The 27,082-nt window shown below is 45.6% G+C and overlaps 1 protein-coding gene across 5 annotated transcripts in view; it reads left to right on the forward strand.

Moving 5' to 3' along the window:
* ADAMTS17 (ADAM metallopeptidase with thrombospondin type 1 motif 17) overlaps positions 1-27,082 on the forward strand; it is a 419,938-nt gene that overhangs the window by 258,309 nt on the left and 134,547 nt on the right. For all 5 annotated transcript variants that reach the window (XM_037832907.1, XM_037832908.1, XM_037832909.1 and 2 more), the window contains 2 exons: positions 16,414-16,515; positions 17,588-17,733. In XM_037832907.1, the coding sequence (XP_037688835.1) occupies positions 16,414-16,515; positions 17,588-17,733 (248 nt within the window). The remainder of the gene's footprint in view (positions 1-16,413; positions 16,516-17,587; positions 17,734-27,082) is intronic.

Below are 27,082 nucleotides of genomic sequence, written 5' to 3' on the forward strand. Positions count from 1 at the left end.
TATTATTTCAATTTCGTTAGAAGATTTTTTGCATTTAAGTAACTGTTTCACCAAAAATGCTAAGAACATAGTTGTAGTAGGTAGAATAATTGCCCCCTCATCCCTCACTCCCCCAAAAATGATGTCCATCTCCACATTTCAAGTGCTATCTTACACGGAGAAGGGGGCTTTGAAGATGCAATTAAATTAAGAATCTTAAAATGGGAAGATTATCCTGGATTATCTGGGTAGGCTGGATGTAATCACAAAGGTCCTTATAAGAGAGAGGCAGAATATCAGAGTGAGAAATAGGAAATGTGACCACAGAAATAAAAGGTTGGAATGATGCCAGGAAGGGGCCCCGAGCCTAGCAATACAGCAGCCTCCAGAAGCTGAAAAAGGGAAGGGAATGGATTCTCCCTTCAAAAATTCCAGAAGGGACCAGCCCTGCTGACAGCTTGACTTTATCTCAGTGAGACTGATTTTGGATCTCTGGCCTTTGAAAGTGTAAGAGAATAAATTTATGATGTTTTCAGCCACCAAATTTGTGATAATTTGTTTCAGCAGCCTTAGAAAACTAATACTGTAGTATAGGGTTTATAACATATATAAAAAGTGTAATGTTTGATAACCACACAAAGGCTAGAAAGGGAGGAAATGGAAGTATAGTGTAGGTTTTTATACTATACCTGAAGTGGAATAATATCACATAAAGACAGACTGGGAGAAGTTAAAGACATATAACATAAGGCAACCGATAAATAATGCAGCAAAGAGTTGTAGATAATAAGCTAACAAAGGAAATAAAACATAATCATAAAATGGCTTCTGCCTGTGGTCTCTTAAGTGCATTAGAAATAGATTATGAAAGGATGAGTTGTGAAAGCACATTTGTCCTTTAAATTTCATTCCACTAAGAAGATGGTGTAATTTATGTTACATTAAGGTCCATGACATATTCCATTCAGATGTTGGTCTACTTGAGGCTCCCATCACTGTAGCATATCTCCAAACCAATGCACCGATTGTCCAGTTCTTCATACCATACTTGATATCTGTCTTAGTTTGCCAGGGCTGCTATAACAACATACCACAGAACTGGTTGACTTACACAACAGTAATCCATTGCCTTACAGTTTTGGAGACTTGAAGTCTAAAACCAAGGATTTGGTAGGCCATGCTTTCTGTAGTGCTCTGGTGATGGCTCAGTGTCTGCCTTGATCACATGGTGATCTGTGTTTTTCTGTATCCTACTGTGGCTTCTGTCTCTGTCTCCAAATTTCTTCTGCTGATAAGGACTCCAGTCCTACCACATTAAGGCTGGGGTTCAGTTGGGATCTTCATTTATCAATGAGTCCACACCCTCAGGACTGGAGATTAGGACTCGGACATGTCTTTGTGGGGAACATGATTCAGTCTACCACAATGTCATAACATCTCAAGTCATCCCATTATTTCATAGGGAACTGTGAATCAAAATTCTTTGTAAAATTCTCCAAATCATGCTTGTCCAGGGATGCATAAAGGGGGTGCAGACCAGCTCCAAAGTGTCCTGGTGAGAGGATCAGGAAGGACGCAGGAGCTTCTATGGCTCCCCAAAGGTAAATTTTCTTGGCTTGCCCAGCAAATATAGCCCTTCAACTAACTGTCCCCCACAGCCCTGAGGAACTGTATCATCCTTAAGTCTTCTGTGCCACTGCAGCCTTTGTCCAGGGTAGGTTGGAACAAGTTCTACCCTTTGAAACAGGTCCCCAGTGATCCAAAGTCACCAGTCAAAAGCCATAATCAGCAATTGGCCATGCCCTCCCCTGGTCTTGGGAAGAGGATTTTTACGTCCCTTTCTGTCACCAGTGAGCTAGCCAAAGGCTGGACCCCACTGTAGCTGCCTACTGTGAGAGTAGGGGATGGGCACTGGTAGCCGCTGCGGGGAGAGAGCAATTTACTGGCCTTTACCATAATTTCCCGGCCTCTCCCTTCCACTCTTCCCTGGATGCTGTACAGTGTTATACTGGTCTCCAAAGTTTCAAAATGGTTGTTTCAGACAGTTCCTGCCCATTTAATAGTCATTCTTGTAGAAGGACTAAGTCCTGGCACTCCCTACCCTGCCATCTTGCCCCAGTTTTCATTTTGCTCCTGACTTTTATGAGAAATAAAAGCTTATTTGCCTCAAGGACAGCCCCAGTCTCTTCACCAGTAGAAGATGCAGTGCTCCCCAGTCTCAGCAGATCACATTTCTCTTTTACCTATCTTTGTAATTGCACTAAAGCAGAGGGTCTTAGCTTCATTTAAGACCACCTCCAAGGGGTCCATGGGTAGATTTCATAGGATTCATGAACTGGGATGCAAAAAAGATTTTACCTTTATTCTTCACCAACCTGTACCTGAAATTAGTATTTCCATCCATTACAATGGAGACAGTAAGCCACAGCAGTCTTAGCCAAATCCATGACTGTTGCTGAGGGCTGGAATTGCGGATACTTTCATGTCACATCACAGTGGTGGCAGATATCTTGAAAATATCCTTGGCACTCTCCACCGCTTCAGAATCACAGTGGTTGTTAGACTCAGGGCCATGTCTTGTTATTTAATGTGTTGGTAAAGAGAAACATACAACATGCTATCATGAATATGGATTTTTTTTTGTCCTTTGATAACCATTATTTCAGTTTAATTGGTTTTCTTTAGATTCATACTTATTCTATTTTATGCATTTATAAATAAGCTTCTGCGAAGGGGTTCACTGTCTCCAGCAGTTGCCCCATAGCCCAGAGAAGGCCAGGAGCCTGGTGCTCAAGAGCATTGGGCCAGAGTCTGTCCCCAGAGCAAGCACCAGACTCACCGGGAACTCTGGCTCTTCTCTGGATGGAATTCTGGATGCAGAATCTCCTTCTGCCTGGACTTCTGTGTGTGTTCTTTTGCCATGCACAATCAGTAGCTGTTTTAAGACCAATCAGAATTAAAAGGTGCTTTCTCACTCAAATGTTTAGAATAAATAACTTGGAAAAACATTGTTATAGCTCTTTGGGAGCAGCCCCAGGTCCCAAATGTTAGCCAGGCTGCTGCTTTCTTAAACACTTACACATCAGAAAACCAAGAAAAATGTAAACACAGTCCATTTGAATTTTTAGGGCTCTTGAGCCCCCACCCCTGCACACACACATACCATCACCACTGAATCTTTCATATCTGTCTGCAGAGTGCTAGTGTTGTAAGACTCAAAGCTGTCTACGGAAATATGAATTATGGAAAAAAAAATTGGCACTGATAGCTGGCATTTGTTGCAGAAGTTATTGGCAAGTATAACCGTCTCCTCTTTTAGCCAATGGTAATGTGATGTTTTTAATTCAATAAAGCATTTCAAGAAAGTCCAAACATAAAATTTATAAACATTGGAAGGTAAATATTTGTTAGAAAAGGGCAGCGGAATTTATGCAATTAGTCCAATTGGTCTCCTTTCACGATTACAAGTTCCTCCTGTTTCAACAAGCAAAGTCACTACAATGCAAAGTCATTGTTTAACAGGACTTCAGAGCTTTCTCTAAGCTCAGCTATTATGTCAGGTGAAACAGCGGGTGAGGTGGACAAAAGTTGCCTTGTCAGCTGGCAGAAAGAAAGTATCTGGAGAAAGAAACAAGAAGGGAGGAGTGAGGACCGTGCTCTGACCATGTACTGCCTCACCAAGCCGTCATCCCGCTCCAACATGAAAGGACTGTTTGTCTGGTTCCCCTCACCACCCCAGTTCCTGGAAATTCTCTGTTGAAAAGTGCTGTTACCCTACCTGCTGCCGGGCAACACTTTCCGCCATCGTTGCTCCCATGCACACGCGTGCCTGCTGTACGAGGAAAGGAAGGGGATGTGCAGAAGTGAAGTCCACCAGCCTCGTTGGTTGACTTGAGTGTGTCTTCATGGCATGGCATTCGAAGGGATTGAGAAGTGCATGGGACGCTGCTTGTTTTTTTCTTCCAGAAGTTGTTGAGCACAGAAGCTGTAGGCAGTTGTTTTGGAAAGTTCAGAGTGTCTGCAGTGGTGATAGGTCTTAGAGTGTTGTGCATTCTTTCCTACGTAATGTTTGCTCCTTTGCTCCTTTCCATTTAATTCTCACTGTGCCTCAGTAGTGTGGAGATGCTGTCCTGAGGGCACCAGGGGTAAAGTGGCCCTCAGATTCAGGCTGCCCAGCGTTCCTGTCCTGCCTCTGCCTCTTGAGCACGTTGCATAGTATCTCTCTGCCTCAGTCGTCTAATCTGAGAAATGGGGAGAATAGCTCTACCTACACGTCATAGGGTTGTTATGAGAATTAAATAGAAAATGAATTAGAGCACTTAGTATGTCACACATGCTCCATAAATGTTAGATACTATCATTTTTCCCTCATCTCATTTCCTGGAACCAGCAGGAGAAACAGAGAGGCTGTTTGATTGACATTCACGTTGGCTTGGGTCCCGTACCTTCTCTGCTACATCTTTCTCTGTGCTGTCCTGGCCACTCCTCCTGGCACTCCCAGAGCCCACAAGCCCCAGGGATTGCTCTCCAGCAGCAGGATCTCTCTCTTGGCCAACTCCCAGTTCCCAGGCTTGAAAGCCTCCTCTTTCTATCCTTTCCCAAATTCCATGGAGATACACACAGACATCTTGATGGATGGCGAGATCCCTGTGTTATCCAGAAGTTCAGCGTTTCAAAAGTTCATCTTAGAGCAATAATACTCTTTCCTCTGATGTCAGTAGTCTCTAAACCTGGTGGGTCGTTAGAGTCTCCAGAGAATGGTTAAAAGCTGTGCCCCACTCCAGGTCTTCTGTCTTAGACTCTCCAGGGTGGCAGGTTCCAGCTGTCTGTCTCAATACAATGATTTCCCAGTGATTCTCATGCTCAGCCAGGTTTGGGAACCTCTGATCTCAACAAAATCAGTCCCTTTAATGCTGATTTACCTGGCTAGAGTGGGTGGCCGACAAGCACTGGAGCTGCACCTGCCCCGTTCAGACAAGTGGGCTGCGTGGTATAACGCCGAGCCAGGTGCCGGGTTGACAGCCATCTTGCCCATCTTGCCTCTCAGCTGCCCACCCACCACCTGCAGCCTCTCTCAAAGCTGTTAGACTTTTGCAGCAGACAGCCCCAATTTTCCAGAAGCGTTTGGAAGTTTACAGTAGACTGCCTCCACAGAGAACAATCCTGACTTTGCAAGTTGCAAGTTATAATTTCTTGTTCCCCACTGCCACGCCCCACTAGCCAAGTGCCAGGGCCCTGCCCACACATAACAGTGCCCACCCCAGCCAGGTATGGTCACTGGGCCCCTTCGCGTGGAAGAAGTGACCAAGCCCAGGGCTCAGACAGTCTTCCAGAGTGGACTTGGCATGTGGAGCTGACGTGTCGTCTTGAGGGAAGGCTTCAAACAGCAAGACGTATTTGTGGAAAATTTGGATTAGTAACTTTTTCATCCAGCTCTTAGCATTTATCTCCATTTGGCTTGTGTTATCAGCAACACATTTTTGAGAGTTCTTACGTAACAGTTCCCTTCAGTATTGTTTTGTGTTAGAGTTGCTCTCCAAACACCGTGCTGCACAGGGGATGCCCAGGGAGGAAAAGTAAGGGCTCTCCCTCTTGAAGTCAAAAGCAAATCATAAAAACCTTCGCAGTTCTTAAAAGGTTTGCCCTAGGTGTTTGCCTGGGCTGATGGCATCCAACTGCAGTACAGAGGTGGCTGCTCGGGGGGCAGGGGGAGCTGGGGGAGTCTGGGCACCTGCCCCCACCACTTCCCTCCGTCCCACCTCTGTTGAAGCTTGAGGCTGCACCTTTAGCTGTCCACACACTGTTCAATGTACAGCATTTCATTTAAACCATGCATTATGCCACCTGACAGTGCTTGCAGATAGAACATTCCATCCCACTGCAAATAAGAGATGGTGAGTACTCAATCGAGAGGCAGCAGAACCAGTGGGTAAGAGTATACATTCTAGGAACAGAGTTGGTTGCAGCTCTGAAGCTTGGGGAAATCACTTACTCTATTTCCTCATTGGCAAAATGTCGATAATGGTAGTTTATATCCTACAAGGGGGGTGGGAGGAGTAATGAGATAATTCCAGTAAAGCACTTAGCATGATGTCGGGGATCAGTAAATGCTTAGCATGTGTCAGCTTTCATCTTACCTTGTTGAAGCCAGGCATTGCTTTACTTGCTACTGTATTCATTCATTCATTCATTCATTCACTGGTTCATTCAGCAATCTAATGAGATGAGGAGACAATGAGACACAGCAGCTGCCCTCCAGGAGCTCAGGGTCCAGTGGGGCAGCGGTGGAGGAGATGATACATGTGGGACATGGAGCTGTTGCCCAACAGGACCAGTTGGGTTGGCATATTCTTGGACCCCTGATGGGCTTTCCTGGTGGGCACCGAGGAAAGGAAGGGCGACTTTGTAAGATCAGACACTTGGATTTGGCCTTGCAGAATACAGAGGACAATTGCATGACTCACTAGTAAGACAACTTCAGTTCTGCCTCTGTCCCTGGACTGAGCTCTCCGGGGGCAGGTGGCAGGTCGTGCTCAGCCTCCACTTCATTGCCTCCAGAGCAGCACTGACAGCCCTGCAGGGAGCTGGGCCTGGAGGGTGCAAGGAAGGGCTCTCTGGGCCGGATCAGCCACCTGGGCAGTGGTCCAGAGGTGTTTGGGGATGTGAGTGGTCTGGTGCAGTTAGGGCAGGGGCACAAGGAGGTGGCAGGAAAGGAGTGGGGCTGGGCTGCGATGGGCATTAGAAGGAGCCTGGACCAGGACCTGCAGAGAGGGAGGGATGGGAGGGTTAAGTCAAAAAGTGATGTGATTAGACCTGCATTCTAGAAAGACTTGACTGTTTTTTGAGCGTGAAAGAGAATGCAATCAAGAATACCCAGGGGGAACAAATGCAGCTGTCCAGATGAGAGGTGAAGAGGACTTCAGGGGGATTTTAAAGTTTTCTTTATAGAGAACTTATGCAATTCTTTTATTTAGTCCTACAGAATATTTTCATGATTTTTAAATATTTTCTTCCATTGTGTCTTCAAATTGGTCTTAGTTTGTATTTATGAAGAGCCTTGATTATTGTTTTAGTTTCCTAGGCTGCTGAAAGCAGATACCATGAAATGATTTGGCTTAAACAATGGGAATTTATTAGTTGAGAATTTGAGGCCAAGAAAATGTCCAAATCAAGGAGATGCTTTCTTCCTGAGGACTGGCTGCTGGTGATCCTGGGCTCCTCTGCCACATGGCAAGGCACATGGCAACATGTGCTGGTCTCTCCCTTCTCGCTCCCATGGTTTTCTTTCTCTCTCTCTTTATTCATTCTTTTTATAAAGGGCTTTAGTAATAGAATTAAGACCCATCCTGAATGAGGTGGGTCACACTTTAACTGAAGTAGCCTCATCAAAAAGTCCTACTTACAATGGGTTCACACCCACAGGAATGGATTAACTTTTATATACCACATTTTGTTTATCCACTCATCTGTTAGGAACAGATTAACTTTTAGATCGTGTTTTTGGTGGTATATATAGCTCCAAACCACCACAATTATCATATATTAATTTTATACCCAGCTATCTTACTAAATTATTTTAGAAATTATAATAGCTTTTTAGTTGATTCCTTTGGATTTTCTAGTTATACAATTTCATATTGTTCCCTAATTCTTCCTATCTAAATTAATAATAGCAGTTGTGATAATGGACCTCCTTTTCTTGTTCCTGACTTTGATAAGAATGCTTCTAGAGTTTCCCTATGAGATAGATATTTTATAAAGTTAAAGAAATATCCATTTATTTGCATTATATTTTATTAAGGGTTTTAATAAAGAATGGTGATTGAATTTTATTGTGCCCCTTCAGCATCCATGGAGAGTACCAAATGACTTTTCTCCTTTGTTTTATCAATATGATAAATTATAGCAACACATTTTCTAATGTTAAATCATCATTGAATTCTTGCAATAAACCTCACTTGGTCATGGTACATTAGTTTGAATCTACTAGTAGATTTTGTTCATGGTTTTTATGTCAATATTCATAAATGAGTTGGTATGATTTTTTTTCATGTGCTTACTTTGGTTTGTTATTGATGTCATATTTAATATAAAGAATCGGAAAATCTCCTCTCTTTTTTCCCATGCTCTTAAACAGTTTAAGTGCATTGGTGTTATTTGTTCCTTAAAGGTTAAATAGAATCCTCCTGTGAAAAAGCAGCTTTATGAAACCCTCTGAAGCAGAGATTTTCAGGAAATGTGACTCATCAACACCCTTCTTTGTGTCTTCTCTGTTAATACATTTTAAGTCTTTCCTGGACAATAAATTTATTAATTTAAGCATTCTTAGAAAATCAGTTTATCTCAAGTTGATATGTCCAGAACTGAGCTAAGTGGTCACTGATATTTTTAAAAATATTTTCTACATTTTAGATAGTTTCTTCTTTCATTTTTGTTTTCATTTATGCTTTCTTCCCTTTTTCTTGATAAGTTTAGCACATGGTTTATCTAATATATATTTTTCTTTATCTAATATATATATCTAATATATCTAATATATATCTAATGTATCTAATATATATATATATATATATATATATATCTAATATATATCTGATATATATTTTTATTTGGTTTTCTATCTCCTAAATAATAAATTTCTCCTTTTATCCTTATTAATTTCTTCTCTTTTCTTATAGGTTGATATTGTTCCCTATCAAACTTCTTGAGTTGCATGCTTAATTTGCTTATTTGCTTCCTTGTTTTTTAGTATGAGTATTTGATGCTCTGAATTTTCCTCCAAGCATTGCTTTAGCTGTATTCATATGTCATGATATGTAGTCTTTACATTATTTTCTTCATAATCTGCAGTTTGGACTATAGTTTTCCCCTTTGACCCAAGAATTCCTTAAAAGAGAGTTTTTTTAAAATTTCTAGGTGGTAAAGTTATTTATTCTCTAGTTGTTTTTTTTCCCCTTAGCATGATTTATTTCATCATGCTACATCTACTTTCCAGATTTTATTGAGGTTAATTTTTATGAATGATACATGACCATTGAAAATATATTTCTTTTCAGGATATAGAGCTCTATCCATTGTATCCATCTTGTTATATGTATCCTTACATAATTTTGTCCATTTTATTTGCCCTGCACTGAGAAAGGTGAATTAAACTCTTCTATTAATTTCTTTTGTGGTTTCCTCTTCTAGCTCAAGTAAGTTTTGTTTCATGAGACTTAATGTTAAACTCTTCTTATGTAACTAAATCATGATAAATTATATTTTTTTACAGTATAAGGTGTCCTTCTTTGTCTTATTTTCTGCTTTGGATTTTGGACTCAATTTTGGCTGATAGTAGATTTGTGGTCCTCTGTCTTTATTCTTGATTTTCTGAATCACATTGTTTTAGGTATGTCTTGTTGTATAACATGTAATTTGGGTTTTGGTTTGTGATCTAGTCTGAATGATTCGTTGTTTAATAGACGAATTAGCTCATTTACATTTATTGGTTTATCAGATATATCTGGTCTTATTTCTGTCACTGTATTTTATGTTGTATGTTCTGGTTTTATTGCCTTTTTTTTTCCATCATTGTATTTTCAGTTTCCCTTTCTTTTTTGTACCTTATGCTGCTTCTTTAGATTTATGTTCTGATTCCAGTAGTTCCTTTTTTAGTAACTATAACTTTATACATTTAATCCTCCATGTTTTTTGTTTGTTTATTTACTCTCTAGTTCTTTAAAGAATCTTGTCATTGGTATTTTGGAATGTATCTAAAATGTATCTATATTAGTCATCTGTTACTACCTAACAAATAGCACAAAATTGGTGGCTTAAAGCAGTACACATGTATTATCTCCTAGTGCCCATGAGTCAGGGATCTAGGCATGACTAAGCTGAGACCTCTGCTTCACAATCTTACAACCCATGTTCTTATGAGGCTTTGCAACCTCCTCTGAAGCTTCTACTGGGGAAAGCTCCAAGCTCACTCAGGGGTTGTTGGCGGCATTCAGCCCCTGGGAGATCATTAAACTGGGGGCCTTGGGTCTCTGCAGGCTGGTTGGTTAGAGGCCAGCTTCAGTTCCTTCATGTGCTCCTTTCTGACATGGGAGTTTGTTTCATCAAAGTGTGTAAGCCAAGAAGGCAGTATAGAGAGTCTGCTAGGAAGACCAAAATCATAATCCTTTTTAACCTAAGCATGGAGGTGACATCCGATCCCTCTTGCATGTCTTCGTGCAAGTCAGTAGGCTCAGCCCACACTCAAGGGGAGTGTGGTACATGTCTACTCACAGTCCAGAAGGAGAGAATAGGAAGAATGGGGAAGGGGCAATATTTGAGAAGACAATAGCTGCTGTATAACACATCCATGTAGAACAAGGAGATTCCCCACTTGGTAGCAGCAGGCAGCCTTCAGCATGGCTCTGATAACCTGCTGCTATCTCACGCCCTTATGGAACCATCTCCCCTTGAGTGTGATGAAATAAATGCACTTCCATCTCAGCCTTTTCTCTTTCATTCCCTTCAGCACCCAATTTTAGTATTTTTCTTAGCATTTGTCATTTTACCTTTAAAAATTCTTATACCTCAGTTATTTATCTTTTATGTTTCTGTTCCTTCCCCTGGCTGGAAATGATAAAGAAATTGGTATACATAGACTACCTCCTCCTCCTTCCCCCCACCACCTTTGCCAGCCTGTTCTTACCTACATCATTTCTGCATTTTCTGGGTTTACAGCACGTGTTTTAGTCTCTAACTTTAATCCTCACATTTGTTTTAATCAATGCTTTGATCCCCTCTCACTGCTAGTCCTTTTGCCACGAGCTCTCATTCATTCCTTAGTTGGCCGAAGTTCATCTTCTAGTATTTTCTTCAAAAAATATTCAAATATTTGTATGTTCAAAAATGCTTTGCTTTGCTTTTTGTTACCTGAATATGTGGGCCACAGTGTAGTTGAGATAAATTTCCTGGATCACATTTTCTTTCCTTGTGTCATGGCCTTCTGGCAGTGAATGTGGGGAAATCTGAACACAGCCTGATATCCTCCTCCATTTTAGGTGACTTGATCTCTGTGCCTGGCTGTCCAGAGGATTTTTCACTTTATCTTTGAAATCCTATGAATTGATCAGGACACGTTTCATTGTTCATTGTTCTGCGCCATTTTTCCTGGGACAGGGCTTTCCCTTTCAATCTGAGATGGAGACCTTCCTTTCTTTCAGCATTCTGTTTGAATTTATATCAGAATACTTTTTCCGTTACATTATTTTAGTTCTCTTCTTTAGGGGTCCCATTTATGCTTATGTCACAACTCCATTATCACTTACATTATCTGTCATTTCCTCTTAATGTTTTTAAATTGTTGGTTCATTTCCATTTTGTTATATTCACTTTTCCTCAGTTATGAACACTGAATTCCTTATGGCTTCTCCAGTGTTGTCTCCAGTGTTGTCTTCACTGGTGATCAGATTTTCTTTTCTCTTACATTCCTTAATGAAGTTCTGATGCCTCGTGTTTTATCTCCTTCTTTGGCCTGACTGTCTTTTCCCTAAGTTTTAGTGTGTATGCTTTTTGCTCTTTTTTATAGATACTATGTTTTTTTTAAAAATTAATGACATTATGCTTGGACATCATTCTTGTGCCCAACATGACCAATTATCTGGCGAGTCTTCCTCACCTGCCTTCCACTTCTGTTCCCTCTGCTCTTTTATTTGGACTATCTTACTGTAGATACTTTGCTGGCTGGTTCTTTTCCACCATTGCTCACTTTTGAGTTATTCGTAGACAAGCTATTTATAGGACGCTCATGCTGGAGAGAGCCAAGGCCGTTTCCCGGCCAGCAGGAGTTCTCATTATGAGAGGACCGTGGGTGTGGACAGTGGGGAGCAGGGGAGCTGAGTACCCCAGTCTTCAGAGCAGCCCAGTGTCGCCATGCAGAGTCCCTCTCCCATTCTGAGATTCGACTTCCTGCAGGTAGGGTTCGTCCTTGCGATTTCCTCACACACCCCTGCTTTCCCTGCTTCTAGCTCGTCACAAATTGGGTCCAAAGAATCTTCCGTCACCAGTCTGAGCATTCATATTTTTTCTCTCTCTTTTTGTAAGTGAATAGTTGTAATGCAGTATTATATCTCTGCAGAAAAGTACACAAACGTAAGTTTATAGCTGGATTAATTTCCGTAAAGTAAACACAACTGTGGAGCCCCACACAGATCAAGAACCAGGCTATTCACCTGGTTAAGTGAACACCCAATCCTGTGCTGCTGACCGTATTGGGAAAATGGAGAAAATGGGGAAAACCCATCTTACCGGGCCCCCACCCCAGGGCTGGGCTGTTGTAAGGCTCAAGATGACAGATGTCAGAGCACTTTGTAATTTGTAAAGCATGACGTGAATGCCAGTTACCCATATCTCAGAAGGCATCGTGGTGACAAGTGCATTCCACTCCATTCATCCACTTAGTGCAGAAGAACCGCAGGGAGGCGACTGCTTGTCTTGGGCACTCCGAGTGGTGGCGACTCAGCTTAGATCCAAGGCTGCAGTTCCAAAGTCTCCTCTTTTGCTCATTTCCACTTTGTTTTTTAAAATGAACTTAGCTGTGTAACCAGCTCCAAATCAAGAAATAGAACATTGCAGTACCTGGAAGCCCCCTCATGCTCTCTACCCACTAAAGCCACCCCTGCAAAGGTAACAACACTGTAGATTTATTTGTTGTTGAATTTTATATAAATGGAATTATACAGTTTCCCGTTGTTCTGCTATACAATAATTTATCTGTTCTGCTGTTGGGAGGCATTTGGGTTGTTTCTGATTTGAGACTAACACAAATAGTTTTGCTGGGAACATTCTTGGCAATGTCCCTGGTGAACATACATGCACATTTCTTTTTGATATGTACCTAGGAGTGGAACTGCTAGATACAGAATGTTCATATCTTCAGTTTTAGTAAATACTGCCAAGGAGTCTTCCAAGGTTGTTGGACCAAGTTGGAATCTCATCATCAGAGATACCACTTCACACCCACTACAATTGTTTTTTTTTAAAAAAATAAAAAATAAAAAACAAGGAAAGGAAAATAAGTGTTTGTGAGGATGCGGAAAAATATATATTGCTGGTGGGAGCGTGCAACCACTCTGGAACAGTTTAGCAGTTCCTCAGACTTTGAGTATAGAACTACCATATGACCTGGTAATCCCACTTCTAGATATAGACCCCAAAGAATTAAAAGCAGGGATTCAAACAGATACATATACACCAATGTTCATAGCTGCGTCATTCACAATAGCCAAAAGGTGGTAAAAAAAAAAAAACCAAAAGTGTCACTCCATCAACAGATGAATGAATACACAAAATGTGTGTGTGTGTGTATATATATATATATACACACACACACACACACAAAATGGAATATTATTTGGTCCAAAAACAATGAATTGCATATACGTGCAACAACATGGATGAAGCTTGAAGACGTCATACTTCGTGGAATAAGGCAAACACAAAAGAACAAACATTGTATGATTCCACTTTTATGAAACATCTAGAATAAGCAGATTCGTAGAGACAGAAGATTAGAGGATCCAGGGGGTTGGGAGAAGGGGAATTGATGGAGAGTTATTGCTTAAAGGGTACATTTCTGTTTGGGATAAGAAAAAAGTTTTGGTAATGGATGATAGTGATGGAAGTACAACATGGCGAATGCAGTTAGTACCACTGAAACACGCACTTAAAAATGGTTTAAATAGGAAATTTGTGTTAGATATACGTTACAGAACTTTAAAAAAAAGCCACTGTGCACAAGAGGAACAAATTGTTTGAAACAACTGTCTCATATACCAGGCAACAAGGATAGTAATTCTTAATCCATCTTAACAGAGATTAGAGAAAAGGGGGTCTTCCTGTAAAGAAGTTTTCCCTTTGACAGGAAACTAAAACATTTCCTTATTTGGACGCTACAGCAATAAGGCAATCATAGATAAATGATGCATAAAACATCTGACCTCAAGTACACAAAAGTCCCCATTGCATCACATTCTTGCCAACACTTGGTATTCATCTTTTTCATTTTAGCCATTCTGGTTGGTGTGTAGAGGTGTCAAATGTGGTTTTAATTTGCTGTTCCCTGATGACTGATGAAGCTGAGCACCTTTTCATATGTTTATTGATCATTTAGATAACCTCTTTTGCTCAGACGTTCAAGTGCATTTTTTCCTAGCGGGGCTGCCTTTTTCTTAATTGACCCATAGGAGGATTTTTAAAAAGTATCTTCTGGATGCAAATACTTCATTGGTTATATGCATTACAAATATCTTCTCTTCTGCATTCCAAATATCTTCTCCCACTTTCTCACAGGGTCTTTGGGCAAACTCAGTTTTAGAGTAGTAAAATTCATTCCTGTTTTCTTTTATGGGTTAGTGCTCTTTAGGTTCAGCCTGAGAAATCTTTGCCTGACCTCATTCTCCTTTGCTTTGAGGATTAAAAGGGTTTTATGAGAAAATCTGATGCATATAAAATGTATAATAAACAGCATACACCACCTTCTTCCTCTCTTTCTCCTGAGGCAGCAGCTATTTCTCATCCCCATAAATTCACCTCTTGGGTCAGTCTTGTCTCGTGAACCCGTGTCCACACCCTGACGCCACGTTCTCGAAGAGCTCTTAGATCGTAGTGCAGGCAATCAAATGTTTAATGAGGTACAGTGCATCTTTATAGGACCAGCTGGTGCAGCACTGGAGCTTTGCATCTTTTTACCATTCCATTGAGAGATGAACAATAAAGAGCATGTGGCGGCTTTTTCTGAACCTAAATACACCATATTCCACTTGAATCATCACTTTTAGGGCACCAGTCAGCTCCAACATACTTGAAAAATGAGAAGGAGCTTTAGGCCCATCTTAGCTCTTTGTAGAAGCACCCCTCCCCGCCTCCAGCTCTGCTGTCATTTCCTCTTTCTCCTTTATTTTCACACCTTTAACCTCTAACAAATTTTTTGGCCTGGAACAGAAGAGTTGCATATCCATTCTATGCAGATGTCTGAGAATCCTTGCAACAGCAGACATCTAAATGGAGTGGGGTACACCCTTTGCAAACCTGTGCCCCCCTTACCTTCAGCCCCGCTGGAGAGCACCACTGGGTCCTTCGGCCACATCCTCAAGGGTGGTACCTCCCCTACCCCAGCGCAGGCCTTTTCGCCCTGATTGATTGGTTTAGCCTTCTGGAAGCCCTGCATCTTTAAAAGATCCTTAAGCACATCTGTTTTCAATTGTCCGACCATGAGGCAAGGATTTGGGTGCCATTAGTTTATCTGGGAAGAGATCCCAGGAAGCACCGAGGGAGCGAGGAAGTGAGAGAAAGAGGGGAGGAAAGCCAAGAGGGGTGCACTGGTGGGCAGGCTACTGCTGTGGGCAACGGGGCCATCCCTCCGGGACCCTTGGAGAGTCACGTGGAACATGCCCCAGAGTCATCCCACGACAGATGCAGAAGATGGAGGGGTTCATCCCACTCCTACCCCTTGTGGTTGAGGGTGACCCTGGTAGGGGGCTTGGGAAACAGGCCAGGTGAGGGTGCCACGTGCAGGAGTTCCCACAGCAGAGACCAGGACACAGGACAGGGTTCAGGCAGTGTCTGCTTCAATTATTTGGATAAATGATCTCATCCCGAGCAGTTTGCCCGCGTCCAAATTTGCTAGTGCTAAACACAAAAAGGAGCCAGTGTTTTTAAGTGCCTGTTCCTCTTTTAGTAAAAATATTTAAATTGCGTATTAGGGATGTTCAGAAATTCTCTGGGTGAAATGCTGTAAGAACTATGCACAGTTCAGCTACAAGGCGGTGACCACAGGGAAAACAGAAGTTCGCCCTGTTAACCCCACAAAGGGCCCCTGAGCCCCATCAGCATGCTTTGGGCTCTCACCTCTGGGCCTGTCTTAGCAGCTACCCATCCCCCACCTCCAGCCTCAGCTCCAGAGCTGCCTCTTCCAGGAAGCCACCTCTGACTAAGGCCTGGTTGGTTGGATTCTTTTCCTAGATGCCCCTGGACAGCTCCTGGGTGTCTGCCTCATACCTTACGACATTCAGTAGAAGCTGTTCACCAGTCATGGCTGGGAGGGAGGCAGGGGCTGGGACTCCCAGCCTGTGCCCCAGGTCTGACAACTAATGGGCCCTCAGTAGTGGAGGCTGGAACCCTGAACTGAATCCCTGCAAATCAAGCCCTCCTAGAAGTTAATACATGGGATTTTGTTGAGGTGAATGTACCAGTTGAAAGAATGCACCTCTTTCTTCAATACCCAGATTTCTTGACGCTCCTTCTTCCCCTCAGGTGTCAAACCTAAATCCGAAATGGTGATCGGGCCATGCCTTCCAGCCCCAGTGGTCTCACTGGAAGCGGGTACAGCCGTAGCCCGTGCATGCTGGATGTTCCCGGGCTCTCAGCAATCGCGGTTCCTTCCCCTGTCCCCTGTCCCTGCAGCACCTGATGTGTGCCGGACTCTGGTGCCTGGTGGAAGGAGATTCATCCTGCAAGACCAAGCTCGACCCGCCCCTGGACGGCACCGAGTGCGGAGCAGACAAGGTAACCCCCGTCTCCCGGGAGGAAGGCAGCCCTGCATCTCCTGGGCATGGAGACACGTCAAGCACGCAGACATGGGCACCTCTCCTTCCGAAAGGTGGGCTGCGCTCTCTGCTCAGGTGTCCCCAAACAGCCCCCCAAACACTGAGGGACACCCACCTCACCCCACTCCTCTCTTCTCTTAAGATACAAGAAAAATTTACATAATGTTTTTGTTACATTAATTCCTTTTGTCACATAAGTGGATGCATTTAAAAGGAAAACGACTCCAGTATGCCCTAAATGGAAAATCAGTATCCCTTGCCACATGTAAAAAGCTATTTGTAAAAATGAGTTTAATGAGATCGACGTCGAATTCTAGAGAGTTATTCCAAGAGTGAGCCTGCAGCCTTATCGTCATAAACAGGAAAGATTAGCACATTTTAGAGAGGTACCCAAGAGCCAGCATCAAGGGGCTGAGACTGTCCCCCTGGGTCTTATCAGAAGATGGAAAGAGAGTTGAACAGGAAATGATATTTCACTCTGGTGCCCTCACCAAGAGCCACCAAGGTCCCGTCTCATGCCCCCAGGGCATGTGCTGTTTTAGAGGACTGGGTTGCTTTTATCCTCAGAAAGAACACCATTACCCATGCAGACTCCACTGCAGCATCTCAAAGCACCAAACCCAGCTCTGAGGTTCAAAAACCACAGAGCCGGGGCATCTCACGCTGCCTTCCAGAGAGACATCCACTCACACTGAGCCAGTTTTGCAGAAGCTCCTGTCTCTTCCCGATCCATGTGGATTCCTCCCATTTCTGGGAACTTAGAAAGTCCCCACATTCCATGTGGAAGTTTTGGGTAAAATCCCAACCCCAGAGGGATAGAGGGGTCAGGTTCAGTAAGTAGAGAATGTTGCAAAAGTTAGCAAGCCTGCCCAACCTGAAATAGTCTACCTTAATGTATATTACCAAAGAATGGACTGTTGGCGGCATGGTGTTTTTTGACACGGGTGGAAACCCTCCCCTGGCCCTTGGACAGGGTTGCCTCGCCCCTCCTGAGTGCCCCCTGCCCACGGGCCCTCCTTGCTCTGTTTCAGTGGTGCCGAGCGGGGGACTGTGTTAGCAAGACCCCAATCCCAGAGCACGTGGACGGGGACTGGAGCCTGTGGGGCCCCTGGAGCATGTGCAGCCGGACGTGTGGGACAGGCGCCCGCTTCCGGCAGAGGAAGTGCGACAACCCCCCGTAAGTTCCCCTCCACCGGGGCCTTCTCCCCGGGGCCTGGCTTGAGGTGGCTGTGAGGCCAGAACGAGGAGTCGGGGCTGTGGGCCTCGCTGCCTTCTGCAGAGCAAGGTCCATCTCCCATGCAGAATTTGGGTGCAGTGGAAACTAAATGGAGCTAAGAGGTGCCCATGTCCAGTGAGGTCTCAACAAGTCTTTCCAGGGGCTTCGTAGAGCCCTTTCCATGAGCACAGATGCAGGAAAGTTGGGTGATGAATTGAGTCCCTTTTTCCTTGTCTAGGCCCTGGGAGAAAGGTTTCCTGAGACAAGTGGATTACAAGCCCTTGTTGCCTCTACACTTGGTCCAGGGCAGTCAGAGGGAAGACTGTAGACCTCCCGGAGTGAGAGGCAAATTGGCTGCCACCTGCCAGGGAGCAGCCAGGTTAATTAACCCCAAAATGGCCCTGTTCAGCCAGCTTGTTCATCCAAATATTTTTTACCTGTCCTTTGACAGGTAAAATATTTGACAGATTGAAGTGCCTATTTTTGTATAGATTTCATCACAGGCTTCCTTTTACCAACTGTGAACAACACTATAATCCTTCTTTTTAACCTTTGCACATTTGCCTCTGAAAACACAGGGCTAGATTTGGGGCTCCATTACAATAATTCCTTCACCTCAGGCTTTTCTCTTCTCCTCATGAAATACTACATTTTTAAACTTTCTTCAAATGGTCCATTTTGTGTCTTTCATGCCATCATGCAGCATCGCATCAATTTTGAAAAAAGAGCAAGTTGTAAATCATGTCTAAAAAGAAACACTAGATATCCACTATTAAGTCATGTTGATGAATATTAGCCGGTTACTTGTGTTTAAAATGCCTGATGCTCAGGCTACAACCCAGAGCTGTTAAATCACAAACCCGGGGTGGAACCCAGGAATAAGATGTTTTAAACCTCCCCAGGTGATTTCGATGGCCAGCCAAGGCTGAGACTCTCTGGATTAAAGGAAAATTATGCTCATAGTTCAGTTGATGGTAGAAACGCCACTTTTTGCTGGCAATGCCGTAAAAATTGCATCTTATTAAATCACATACTGTATCTTATTAAAACTTTTCCCTCCCATACCCAGCAGAGTGCCTAAACCCATGGTAAGTGCTTAGTCTTTTAGGAATGACTTCTTAAAAGCATAGATGGGTAGGTGATCAGAAACCCCGTTTAGCTATAGAACGAGAAATTAATAAGAGAGTAGTTTAGTTTTTACATTGCTGGTATGTTGAAATCAAAATAATTCAAACTCGAGTCCCACGAAAAGAGCTTTGGGTTTTAAATCATGGCGCCGAGATCTGGGCCTGGCCTCATTGGTTATGCATCATGTGACCTCAAGGAAGACCCTTCCCTTTTCTGGGCCTCAGTTTCCCCCAGTAGAGGGAGCTAGCTTCAAATGTAGGACAGAAAAGTCCTCAAACCCCAGCACTGCTACTTAGAGCAATTGACACTATCTGTCTCCCCATCTAAAAGTTGGAATAATCCCGGGGTGTTTGTATAAAGTGCACAGTCTGCATTCTATGCACAGCCCCTCTCGTTCTTAGTGGAGATGAGACTGTTTCACCTGCCTTGCCTGCCTCCCAAGGCTGTTTTGAGGATCAAAGGCAAGTGCTTTCTTTGGAAACATTTTGTCATTGCATAGTGCAGTTTACAAAGGTTGTGGTTGTCCCGGCTACTGCATGCCTGCCAGTTCCAGCTGGCGTGCCCCAGTCAAGGACCAGTCTCCTTTGGCCTGTTGTGGACGTCATCCTACATCAGGCAACACCCAGTGAACACTGTAGTATGGGAATTCAGAGCTTTGATGTCCCAGAGGGACCCCATATCCTGAGATTGTTGACAACTGGATTGGGTTTAGCTGAGGGCACCCCTTGCAAGGATAAGCTACAATTGCTGCAGAGATTTTTTTAAGGGACTCAGTGTTGTCTTTTTTCTGGGATGGCAGTGGCTAAGGCATCCTCATTGGTAGCCCTAAGGGGAGGCTTTCTGGGGCTTTGTGACTCCATGCCCTGGGCTTTACTGACCCTAACTATCCTGTATCTCCTGCCCTGCCCAGCAGTGATGGCTGCGTTGGGACACAACAGGGCATTTTGTGGTGGGCGCGCCTAAAGACCCTGAGTTTTCATCCCCACCTCTCGTTCAGAGAACTGACTTAGCAGACCTCCCTGGTCTGTCCCACCGTGGGATTTCACATGTTGGGATCCTCACCCCATCCCTCCAGGCCCGACGGTCCCAGGAGAGTGGCTGTTCTGGAAACACAATCATCGTTGTAAGAGTCATCTTCCAGTCCTCATTCTTTATCAGGTGGCCCCTGTAGGGTGGTCCTGAATTTCTTCTCTCATTGCCCCTCTTCCTGTATCGCGCCCTGGAGCAATGGGGAGAGTCTGTAGGTCTGCAGCACACGGGCAGCTGGTAAATCTCAGCACACTGGATTGTTGGGGACATGGATACCTCCCAGAGAGTGGAGTTGTCCTGTCTAATCTCTGTAATCCAGCAGGAACCATGGAGCAGGGACACAGGAGATGTACCAGTGAGAAAATGCCGTCTCCTCATTTCTCCCAGCCCCCGTGCTCCTTCCCAGTGAAGACTTTCCCACACCGCGCCTTCCGAAAACCTTGACAGAGCCAAGGTCTCTGCTAGCAGTAGGCTTAGGGTGACCAGCAAAAACAGATAAAGTCTCTGCCCACCCTCAAAGGGGCTCAGTCCTGCCAACCTCCCAGACACCTCAACCTGACCATTTCCAAACTCTTCTCATCTCTTCCCCCACCCCAGCATCTCTCCCAACCCCTTTATCCCTGCTCAGTAAATAATGCCATCACACAGTGCTTTCCTCAAGTCTGCAGGCCCCCGAGTCCCTGAGTTGTCCTCTTGCCCCGCTCCTGTCCTCCTCCATGTGCCATGTACCCTTCCCGGCATTTGCGTGTGTAAAGCATCCAATGCTGCCCTGTGAGAAAAGTATTCTTTTTATCCCCATTTTATTGAGAGAGAAACTGAATCAGAGAGAGACTAAATGATGTATCCAGGATAACACAGCCAGCTGGTGGCAGGCCAGGCTTGGAACCCAACCCTGAGCCCCAATCCACACTTCCTGTCAGACCCCTCAGCACTGGCCTCCCTGCTTCCCACTTGCCCCTCCGACTCAGGCAGAAAGAAGCCAGAGCCGTCCACTCAAGCAAACCCCCACCTACGTCTCTCACCACTTCAGCTACACTTGGAGTAAAATCCACACTTCCAAGCGTGACCTCGGGACTAGCTTCCTAGGGCTACCGTAACAAATCACCACAGACTGCGTGGCTTAAAATGACAGAAACGAATTCCCTCACAGTTCTAGAAGCTGCAAGTCTGAAATCAAGGTGTCAGCAGCGTTGGTTCTTCTGGAGGCTCTGAGGGCGGAACCATTCCGTGCCTCTCCCCTGGCTTCTGCAGGCTGTGAGCCATCCTTGGTGTTCCTTGCCTTGTAGATTGTTCCTTCCAGTCTCTGCCTCCATCTTTGCGGGGTCTTCTTCCTATAATTTTGTGGCTTGTCTTCTCTTCTAAGGACATGTGCCATTAGGCTTAAGGCCCACCCAAATTCATGGTGATTTTATCACGAGATCCTTTACTTAATTACATCTACACAGACCCTTTCTCCAAATAAGGTCCTATTCATATGTTATGGTGGACAGATCTTTTTTTTTTGGAGGGAGCTACTGTTCAAACCACGACAGCCTCCAACCTCAGGACCTTTGGAGCGCTCTCTTCCATCTCCCTAACTCGCTTTTGCCGCTCTTTGGGTCTCAATGTAAATGTCTTCTCCTCAGAGAGGCCACCTTCCCTGAAAGTGAGGTGCCCGTTTAACTCTCTCAGCACCCTTTCTTAATGTTACAGGTATTATAGCACTTTATAATTACCTTGACATATTTGCTCACTTTCTTGTTCTTTGTTCTCCCCGCTGGGTATGGGCCACGCCTGCTTTAGCATCATCTTACCTTCAGTGCCTGCAACGAACAGACACCCCATAATATGTGCCGCCTGACTTACAGACCAACTGTGTGCTTGCTAAAGGAAAGCAACCTCTCTGCTCTCCCAGTGCCCCCAAACACATACCCTAACATCATATTTATTTTCCCCCAAAGACACAGGTTCTCATAAATAGTTACAGCAGGAAAGCAGGTCAGCAGGGAGACCCCTGCGCTTGCACCATCTGACCTCACTGAGCCTGGGCAGAGCCCCTCCGCCGCCCTTCTAGACAGCCTGTGCCTGCCCTTCCCCAGCGAGGGTGCAGCTCTCAGGACCAGCCTCAAGAACGAGCTTCAACCTGGGACCAGCCTTGTTTATCCTGATATGAGAGAAACAGTATGTTTCTGCTCCCATAATATTTACATCCTGGTGGCGTGTCTGATCGTTTGCAATAACAGTGCAGCTTGATTTCCCATTCTGAGCAGAAACAACCCACTCCTTCCTGTATAGTTCTCCATTCTCACCTTCATGTAACCATCCGAGGGTGAACAGAAAGAGCCAGGGCGGGTGGTTTAGCAGCAGAGGAGGAGCAGGACAGGGATGGTGTGTTATGAAGTCCAGGCGCACAACCCGACGTGAGTTTTACAAAGCACAGCTGACCGAGACCCCGGAGACAAGCCTTGTCCAAAACGACGTCCTCTCCTTCTCTCTCTCCTTCAGTCACCAGGCTCGCTGCCTTTGCAATTTCACAGTGGACGCCAGAGCTCACTGCTTGTGCTCATCTCGAATTTGGAGGGCTCTCGTGCCCCTCGCCAAGCCCCTGGCTCCTTTCCCCATCTCCTGCAGCCACCTTATTCACTGTCCAAAAATATTGGCAAGAGTCCCTCACCCCAGCCCCCTTTTTTCTCATCTTAGGCTTTGCAGCTATTGGGACTTTATTTCTTGCCAGCTGACACTGAGGCCTCGGGGACCATCTGTGTTTTTAAACCAGCTTCCTAGGCTTGTCCAAAATTTCCTGCCATAATTTGAGCCGCCAGTGGGAGTTCCCTCCAGAGGGCTGCAAGGCAGAAAGTTCATCTTTAACTTAAATTCTAGTACCCCATGAGAAGGATCAGGGAGTAGGGTGGAGAGAAAATGCTCAGAGGCTTTGTTTGAAAAGCCAGCCCTATCGGGGTGAGAGAAGGATGGGAAGGTGATGGAGTACAATTGGGGGGGACACATTGGGGTCGCTGTGCAGGAGCACGGAAGAGGAAGCAACAAGCCTTCCGAAGGCTCAGGAAAGGACAGGCTGCCATGGATTTATATGCCTGGAATTGTTTTTCGCTTCCATGGTGAAACCCCCATAGGTGTGCTTTGAATGTGCCAACAAGCTGGCACCTCATGGATAGCTTTTCAAAACCCAAGTCTTCTACCCTGGAAAATCAGTTACATGAGTGACCTGGATGTCTTTCCAAGAAGGCCTGAAAACAAGGACATAGCTGCCCTGCACTGCTCTGTAATCCCATGATTTGGCTCGCTCTCTGTTTGGAGCACGCAGTGCTGGGTGGGGGTCAAGACACAGGCGCTCCCTTGGGATATCTTCTGACTGATCATCACTGAAGAGCGCAAGGCAAAAACCTAAAAAAGAAAGCACCACCCAGCCGGCGTCTTTCTCTTGTACCCACCTCTGTCCCTGGGTGCAGATCTGCAGCCATGGCATCCTGCAAATGTAGCAGACCCCTGCTACATCCCTGCTCTGTGCTCAGTTTACCTGAAGCACCGCCAGTCCCAGCCCCTCAGGAGCTCCCAATTTGGGGAGGAACTCACCTTTCTCACCCCATCCAGTTTCCCCCTAAAGCCTCTCTGCCTTATACTTCTCCTTACTTTTAAGCACGTATATGAAAATCGAGTGCACAGAAAAGTGCATATGTGGCAGTAAGCAGCTCCCTGCTCAGCCCCGTTCATCACAGTCCTCTGTGGGTGTGTTTGGTGCTGTTGGACACGCACCCGTCTGTGCAGCCAGGCATGGAATCCCCAGCCCCAAGCACACAGGTGCTGGGGTGGGAATCTGCCAGTTTGTCCAAGTGCTTGTGTCATTCGCCACCCTGAGCAGTGATGAGGCTTCCACTTGCACCTCTTCCACCCCAGCACTTGGGGTTGCCTTTGGTGGTAGACTGAATTGTGTCTGTCCCAGAAGACAGGTTCTTAGCCTTAATCCATATGTCGGGAGTCCATGATCAGCAGAAGAAATTCAGACACAGTGAGTCAGGGCAAGCCACAGGGAGACACCAGCAGCCAGAAGCTAGAGGAAACCAGAAGAGACAGAAGGAGAAAGAGATGGCCATGTGATGAGGCAGAGGTGCAAGCCAAGGAGCCCCAGGGATTGCTGTGGGCCAGCTCCAGAACACCACGGGCTCCAGGGGAGAGCATGGCCTTGCAGCCACCTCAATTTCAAACTTCCAGTCTCCGAAACCATGAGCCCATAAATTCCTGTTGAGAACCAACCGGTCTGTATGGTATTTGTCATAGCAGCCTGGCAAACCAAGACACCAGTCTTTAGCCTTGCAGTGGGTGTGTAGAGGCACCTGGTGGAAGTTTTGATTTGCATTTTCCTGCTAAGTAGCAAGGATGAGCATCTGTTTGTGGCTTTACTTGCCATTCACATGCCCTTTCTTTGCAAAGTGCATATTTGTGTCATTTGGTTTTCTATCTGAGCTTTGACCTTATCCATGTTTAGAAAATCCTAAAAAGGTAAAAATAAAAACAGGCAGTTGGTAGTGGAGAATGCATCAACCAAAGTAAATTGCACCTTGGATGACTGTCAGTGAGGCAGGCCGCCTTTCGGGTCGGCAGCCCCTTCTGTGTCACTGCTGAAGGATCCGGAGCTCTCGTGTGCCGAATTCCATCTCACCTCCACCCTTTCCTCACCCAGGAGCAGTGGTTTAACCCACTGGAGCTTCCATCTCCTCTGCTGGAGGCTGCGGTCAGGACCCTCTCGTGACTCTGTGTGCAGATTCAAGGAAGGAACAGTGACAAAGAGCCCTCGCTGCAAGCTCTCAGGGCACATTAGCTGTTTTTAGTATCGCTGTTTATTTGAAAGTGACTCTCTCAATGCAGCTTCTCAACCATGTTCTCAGGCAACCGTTCCTCATTTCTGGATGAGATTTCCACTTGCTGATGCCACATGGGAGAGATGGAGTGAAGGATGCAGATCTGTCTTCAGCTTTCAAAAAGGGATGGTTCCTCTATTAGTGATTCTGTTATTTTAATTGTCCTTCATTTTAGCCATGCCAAGCTTTGTTTTCTTTTGTTTTTTCTTATCATCTCTGCATAGCTCAGAGGCACTTTTGGGGTGAATGAGAATCTCAGCCATCTTCTGTTCAGACTTTCTGAGACTGTTTTCTGAACCCCCCGCTGTGTGCCAGCCCAGCCCTGCCTCTCTCCTAAAGGTCACTTGTGTCCGTACAGCTCAGGCTTTGCCCACTCAGCCCAGAAGGGGCTCTTGGCAAATCCAGTCCCCCTCCTACAGAACTTCTGTCAGGAAGCCTCCCTATCAGCTACACCCCACGCTTTCCTGAAGACTCTCCTGCTATCTTATCTACACCCACATCTTGGGGGCCTCTGTCTGTTGTCTCAGGACCAGTGTTCACCAGGAGGCCCCAGCTGAAGTCTCCATCTCTCAGTAACCCCCAGACAACCTGCGTCACAGGGACAGTCACATAGCGGGAGAAGCTGAGAGAGTTCTCTGGCCCTGCCCTCCTATAGAATTGTTAGGATTTTTTGGGTGGCAACTCGCGTGGTGGTGGATTGCTTCTCTCCTTTTCCCATGCTGTTTTCCCAAGGGAAAACTGGAAAAATCAACTCTTATGGCAATTTTCAGAGAAGCTATGACAATGTAGCTCAATTCAGCCCAACTGTTCCTTATTGAAGACCATCCTGTACAAAGGTTTTCGGCTGGAGACTGCAGGGGAAGGGCAGGGGACAAGAACCCAGCTGTCCTTTACACAAGGTTGATGGTAAACCTCAGAGCAGACACCATGCAAGGTTTGAAGAGCTCAGGGCCAGAAAGAAAAATAGGCCGCAGAGAGGAGGTAGCCGCGAGGATGGGCAAGGAGTTGGGGGTCTGTGTGGGCAAGACAGGACAGTGAGCTGGATATAGGGCTGACAAAGGGGTGGCTCTGGGAGAAGGTCAGACAAAGAGAAGAAAAAGGATAAACAGAATTTGAGAAGGAGGCCAGCTGAGGGCCCCTGGTGTCCTACGGGCAGCCCCTCCCAGGCCCACTTTCTGCCGGGACCAGGAGCTCTTTCTCATCACATTTTGTCTTGTCCCCACCCCCCACTATCAGGCAGACAGGGTGGGCGTTGTACATGGGTCAGCCAGACATGAATCTGGAGAAATCAACTGACAAAGGTGGGTGAAATGAAGCTAAAATAAAGCTGGATGGTGTGTGATACAGGAAGTGCAAATCGCAGTCCACACTCCAAGGTGGACCTAGAGCTTCCTTTGTTTTTCTAGAGACCAACCTAGCTTGCATGGTTGAACTCCATCCCAGTGGGTCTTGGGCTTGTGGGCTACATCTGAGTTCTGGTCCTGAGTCTGCATACGAGTTGGGGTCCTTGTTTTCATCAGGTTCCACAGCAGCTGCTGTGCCTCTCGTCTAACCCTGGACCCCAGTCATGGGCACCCATGTGTTGCCATGGAGATGTCCCTCCAGCTGCTCCACCTGGCTCCTTGGGGCCATCCCTCTCTGCTCCTCCCATGCTGTGCTTTACGCCACAGGAACCCATTCATTTATTTGCCTTGTGCCCAGCAGATCACTCTGTCCCGGGCCCAGGGCTCCCTACCCACACTACAGTCATTTTTCTGGGGTCTGCTGCCTCCCTGGTGCTCCGGGCAGGAAACAGACCACGAGGCCCCTGTTCTCCTTTCCCATAAACCATCTGGAGGTTTGACCATTTCCTCTGGTCTTAACTTGGAAGTCAGAACTCAGGCCCCTCAGAGTCTCTGTGCCTTTACTCACCCGAGACCTCCTCCAGCCGCAGATGAGGGAATGGGATCCTGCTGTGTGTGAGATGGGCGTACGTCTGAGGGCAGCCATTCCTCCGAATCGGGATGCTTTCTCCAAGGCGCTAGTGTAGACCAGGACTCGGCAAACTATAGCCCGTGAGCCACATGTGGCTCACCACCGGGTATTGTAAGTGGCGCTTTATTGGTACACAGCTACACCCACTCCCGTGCACACTGAGTGTGCCTGCTCTGGGGCCGCCATGGCAGAGGTGAATAGTCACAACAGCTTCCCTAGGGCCTGCAAAATATTCACCATCTGGCCCTTTATAGAAAACCTGGCCGTGGTGTAGACTCCAGTGACATGAAAGCCAGGAAACCTTTGTCCATCTTTGCTGTCATTTC

The sequence above is a fragment of the Choloepus didactylus genome, chromosome 4 (assembly GCF_015220235.1).
Source record: "Choloepus didactylus isolate mChoDid1 chromosome 4, mChoDid1.pri, whole genome shotgun sequence".
Lineage (NCBI taxonomy): Eukaryota > Metazoa > Chordata > Mammalia > Pilosa > Megalonychidae > Choloepus > Choloepus didactylus.